Source organism: Acromyrmex echinatior, chromosome 9 (genome assembly GCF_024713525.1).
Source record: "Acromyrmex echinatior isolate Ae372 chromosome 9, ASM2471352v2, whole genome shotgun sequence".
Taxonomy (NCBI): Eukaryota; Metazoa; Arthropoda; class Insecta; order Hymenoptera; family Formicidae; genus Acromyrmex; species Acromyrmex echinatior.
In genome coordinates, this window is record NC_141860.1 from 14,311,791 (window position 1) to 14,317,900 (window position 6,110).

The window sequence follows — 6,110 nt, forward strand, 5'->3', positions numbered from 1 at the left end:
AAATTGGTATTAATAATCAAACCTAGATGATAATTATTAAATGCTTTGATGAAATAACTTTAATCAAATATTTGGTTAATATAACAAAAAATAGCGTTTAATTCAATTCCAACTAAATACTAATTTTACTTTTCTAAATATTTTGTAATTATTATCATTTGGTTAGTTATGTTTGTAATATTTATTAAATGTTACATCAATACGCTAAACAAAATACCCTCGGTATTTTGGTAATATTATCAGGTTTCCAGTATAGCTTATTTCTTTCAGTATAGCAGTCTTCTACTTCTTCGAAAGAAGTACAAAGAAATCCAATGATGTTTATAAAAATAATGTCTAATCTTGCATACTAAAGAGTTGCGAATACAAAAGTAACGTACGATTAAGTTTTTATTTTAAAATAAGAAATCAATTCCGAATTGGTCAAAATAAAATATTTGGAGAAGCAAAAACGTCTCGGAACATACGTGTAAAAATTGTTAAATTTCTGCAATGTAACAACAAAAAGAAATTCAATATCACAAATAACCCGTCCATTTTTATTTCTTTTTCTTCCTCCAGAGCGTGTACAATCTGTTAGGCGAGACGCTGTCGAGGCTGCAACAGTATGCGGAAGCGGAGAGGTGGTTTCAGGCGAGTTTGGCCAGCCAGCCTGACCACGTGCCGGCCCACATCACTTACGGGAAACTTTTGGCACGGAACGTAAGTAGCCATCGTTTTGTTTTTAGATCGCCATCGTCTGCCATTGCCGCTCTATTTCATCTTATAGCGATCTACTTTCCAAGTCTGACTGTATCAGCTGTGACCATTTGAGAAACTTCTACCGTAATATGCAATACGCGGATATAAACATATTTGGGTCGATACAAAGTCCCCGCTCCTCTCGGCTTTTACATCTCTAAAAGTAGATTTATTTTGCGTCAAATATCAACTATATTTCGATGGTATTAACGAGCAACACGATTGACAAAATTTTGACAAAAAACAAAATTCTTTTATAGGAAACCAAAGGTCCTTTTTTTAGAGAATTCAGCGCTGAATGTAAATCTATTTTACTGTTTCTCGCGTTAGATATTGTTTTTTTCAGTGACACTCAATTTTTGCGAATTGTGTATTGTATCCATCGAAATTGTCAACAGAAATTGCAATATGTTCCTGTGGCGAAAGGAAAATTCAAAGTTATTATTTATTTACCTATTGTAATTTTAAAAACTTTGATTTTTCTTAATGTTTACATACGTTTTCATTATTGGAGGTTTATATTCAGCGTATGTATACACATACATTCATAATTTAACACTAGAACGGCCGATGGTGTCATTTTGGCTCCGCTGACTTTTAAAATTTCATAATTCTTATAAATTTATGAATTGGTTAATAGTTTTCTCTGACTTTTTATTATTTTAGAAGTTTGATTTACAAAAAAATTCATTCCATTCATGTTCAAACGTTTTATCTTTATTTGTATTTTAAACCGTTGAAAGCATCAATATGCATTTACAACAAAAGAATCTCGCGGAATGTTCAATTCTGATTTTAATGAAACTTTGTATGTATACATATAGATGAATTTAGAAAATGAGGATGAAAATATGTAATTTCACCTTTTCTCACTTTTGCTTTAACTACATTTTCAAATTATGTATTAGGTGTTGGAATTAATTCGTAGCGTTTTTTAATGAAAGAATGTTATTTATTTCACATGAGCATTAAAAAATACATTAATGAAAGTACTTCCCATCACTTGTAAAACGCTACGAATTAATTCCAACACCTAATAACTTGTGGTTATATCTAAAAAGAATTACGGCTAGTCTAAAAATTTCGCCGCGATAGCAGCTCCATTTATCAGAAAAGTGCTAAACCAAAATGTGCATAATTACTCTATTTTTTTTTTACAAACTTTTTCCCAAGTATTTTTCATTATCTAAAATTCTTATATTTTCCCAGTCAAATTAATGGTCAAGTTGTAATCTTCGGTAATAACAGATAGGTTAAAAATATGAACTTCGAAAATAATTATTTTTTAAAAACATTATTAACATAAATAAATAAAGGTTATTTTATTAAAACTTTTGTTTAAAACCTTTTGTGATAACTTGAAATTTTTTTGAGATATAATAAAAAGAGTTAAAAATCGCTTTACTTATAAGGGATGGTCGTTAAATGTGACGCATGCGAACGGTGGAAATATGCGGTTGTTAAATTGAGTGAAGTAAAATTTTGCTTTTGTGTTATTGCAGAATATTGAAAATATATGAATACAATTTTGAAATAGTGTTAATAATAACATATAATATTAACCGAAAACAAGGATAGAAGCCAAATTGGCACTTTCGATTCTATAGTCGATTACCTATCTTCGGCTGTTCTAGTGTTAACCGATATACTATATATATATATTCAAAAATCTTGTCCAATGTAATAGAACAAGCTCCTCAACCGGTAGCAACCGCCAGGGGGAGGGGGGACAGACAGGACTATCGAGTTCGCGGTGGCTCACGCGTCGCCTCTGCTTTCTCTCTCTTTAGTCGAGCCGTGTCCTGGAAGCGGAGAGATGGTTCCTGAGGGCCCGCAGGTTGGCACCGGACGACCCCAGTGTGCACCATCATTACGGTAAGGCGCGACCAAGAGCTCCTTTAATTGCGACTGTAGGAAACTACGTCGCCGTCGTTTCCTGCGTCGCAAATTCACCGACGTTGTCTGGAATTCGTCAATGGACTATCTCCATCTCCTTTTTCCATCGTTATTTCATCCATCTGGCTTCTCGCCGATCATGATCTGCCTTTCGGCTCCCGATTGCATCGCAATTTAAATGTCTAATGCCCTGTATTTATAGTCGTCTTAGGTAGTGATAAAGGAAAATCCTCATTCATCATTAAAGCAATGAAATACACTTTCTTAAGTATCTCGCTTTTATACCTCCCTAAAGCACTCCTCAAGAGAATCGAGAGAATTGATCATTTTTCCTCCCTCTCATCATCTTCATCGTCACATCAGTCGCTACAGTCGAGGCCTCATTGTACCAATGGTATAATTGATTTTCAAACCCTGATTTCATTCTGAAAAGGAATCCTCAAAATGCAAGGAGGAATCGGGACGGGAGAAAATCAAAGAACCAAGATTTGAAGAGATCTTAACAGGAGGAGGAGATAAGAGGATTGATGATTCATCGAGCCGCTATAAATACCGTTGTAATATGTCTTGTAGGATAATAGTCGATCTCTGATGAGAAGGAGAGCGGATAGGCTAATCGAAAAGAAGATTGAATACTAAAGGACATGGAGATGAGTTGAGATGCCGAGGATGAATCGACGAGTATTAAAATACCGGGGAAACTTCAGCGTCGGTGACGCTTCAAAATATTAAATTGCAATCCAGATACGAAAACAATCTTTTCGCGTATATTTTTTCCATTCGCTCAACAGAACATTATTAATATAGATGATCAATAATCTATAATCTTGAATTTTTTCACTTAATTAGTTAATAATAAATACAGTGTCTATTTAATTTCAAATAAATAGAGATTCAATAAATACAAATTAAATTTCTGTCTCATTTATTAAAAATGTTTGTTTTTATTAAATTTTTCTCAAATTAAAAATAATACCGTTATGCAAAAAAATCTCAAAAAATTTTTCAAAATATATATATCTTCTTCGTCTGTCAAAAATCAAATTTATTATTTATGTATTGTAAGAGAAATCAATACAGTCATTTATAAAATAATGAATTATTGAATAAAAGTTATAGATTTATACTTATTAACCTCCAGGCGGCCGGGATGGCATCATATGGTGTCATCCATTTTGATTGTATAAAATATATTTAAATATATAATATATATGTGGAACCATACCGTACATATTATGTATAAATGATATATATATATAATATATATATATATATATATAATATTTATGATATATTGTATTTACAGTATATATCAGAATAGGTGGTAAGTTATATAACATCTTATCATATCATAGCAAGAGAAAAAAGCAATTACATCAAACCTATAGATAGTTGAAAACTCATACATAGATATGGCGTGACTAAAAAAGGCGTTCCGTCAACGCCATTAGCGCTGGGTGATGTTAAGCGGAAATCGTTTTATTTTATCGAATTTAAGTACGTAATATTGAAAAATTAAATAAACATTGATTTCTGATTTATATGAGGTTTTTCAAAGCCTAGATCAGAAAAATTTTTAGCGATCTTGAAAACCTCCAAGTACATATATTTCCTGATTTAAAAAGAAAAAAATTTTTCAGAACTGTTGACGGCCGGCATCATATGATATCACCCCATGACCGACACATCACAGTTGATCATTGGGCTACACTTATATGAGAATACTTAGCAAAAGTGCATTTTTTTCAGATAAAAAAAAGCCCGGCCACCTGGAGGTTAAATAAATAACACTCTGATTCACAAAGTTTCTGTTCCTTAACAACTGGAATGATAATTCTTATATATTATACTTTAAAACTGTTGAAAAAAAAATTAAAAGAATTTTATTACTCACAAATTTTAAAAAATCAAAAGCCTTTATTTAAAAAAAATCTTTATAAATATAAATAATTTACATTTTCTTTTCCTTTACGGAGTAAAATATATACGAATCATTTAGGTGATAAGAAACAGAAATCTTATAAAGCAGTGTAATTTGTTGATGTTAAAGATTGACAATAAGTTGTATTATTTTAATATATATTATTGTACTTAAAAATTAATACATAAAAGAGACCTATCACATTTACTTTTATATTATTATATTATTAAAAAACTGTAAATTTTGTATAGTTATACATTACATATATTATCGAATTTACGTTTTAGATGTATATAAAAAGAATTCAAAACGTAGTTTCAAAAAATTAAAGGTGGCAAATTTTTTGAAAATACTTTTTTTAGATTATAATAGATGTTTCTAGTAAACGGTCTACAAGAAACATTTATTACTTGATGAGAAAGAAAATGTTGATCAAAATTTATTGTTTAATGTAATTGCCATGTCGATTAACGATTTGTCGAGTGACTTGACAAATTGTAACAATACACGACGTATAAATTGACCGAACGCGATGCGGCCTCGCGACACGTACAATGATATTTGTTTGCAAATTTTCCAGGGTTGTTCCTGACGTCGCAGGGTCGACTGGTGGAGGCTGCCGAAGAGCAGCTGCGAGCGGCCGAGCTGTTGCGGTCCGATTATGAACTGTCGGTCGCGGCGGCCTCGGCGCTGAGGCAGGCCGATCGTCGCGATGAGGCCGAGGTCTGGTATCGACACGCGGCCAATCTAAGGCCACACGAGGCCCGCAGTCATACGAATCTCGGCGCAATCCTACACCTGAACGGCAAGTACAAGCAAGCCGCCGCGGCTTACAAGGAGGCTCTCAGGTTACAGCCGGGCGACGCGACGACCATAACGAATCTGCACAAACTAGCGGCGATCTTGGCGTGACCTGAAGAAGCCGAAGGTGATGGCGATGAAAGAAAGCAAGGACGGAGAGATGATAAGAAAGACGATAGTGTGTACTATACGATCCCGCGCGACGAAGAGGATCCCATCTTACCGATCTTATCGTGTATCCCGAGACCCCCTACTGGCCCGATCTTCCTACTGATATTTGTTTATATCTCTGCGTCGTCGGTGACGCGCGCGTTTGTCGTTTGCATCAACGATGCGCGGCCGACTCGTATCGCCTGCTATGGTATGTAAAGAATAAAGCTTCCTTTATTTTTCTCTATACGATTGAATATTTTATTATATCATGTGAATCCTCTTCCCTTCTATAGATTAAGTGAAGTATGAATATATACTGCCGGTTTGAGATCGCATAAAATTTAAAAATATTTCAGTGAAACATTACTTGAAATTTTGATTCACACTTGATTCAATTTTTTTTCTTAATTTGAAAATAAATAAACAGACAACATATTTAATAAAATTATAACATGAATAACATGTAACTAAAAAATCAGAGAGATTTAATAAAAAGAATTGATTAAAGAAGACTGACTGGCTACTCTGACTAAAAAAGTATCTAATAATCTAATATTTTTTAATGTTTTTCTTGTAAAAAATATTTTTGTGAAATTTC

The 6,110-nt window shown here is 33.1% G+C and overlaps 1 protein-coding gene across 3 annotated transcripts in view; it reads left to right on the forward strand.

Moving 5' to 3' along the window:
• The window catches only part of Tmtc2 (Transmembrane O-mannosyltransferase targeting cadherins 2), a 290,264-nt gene extending 284,508 nt beyond the window's left edge, over nt 1-5,756 (forward strand). Inside the window, exons 8-10 of one of the 3 annotated variants that reach the window (XR_015546164.1) lie at nt 562-702; nt 2,429-2,616; nt 5,139-5,202. Coding sequence is in view for 2 of the 3 variants with exons in the window: in XM_087409524.1 (XP_087265650.1) it covers nt 562-702; nt 2,532-2,616; nt 5,139-5,470 (558 nt within the window). In the remaining variant the exon portion in view is untranslated. Of the gene's footprint in view, nt 1-561; nt 703-2,428; nt 2,617-5,138 lie in introns of all 3 variants that reach the window. The other 2 variants (XM_087409524.1, XM_087409526.1) reach the window with 2 other exon arrangements.
• The last annotated feature ends 354 nt before the right edge of the window (nt 5,757-6,110 follow it).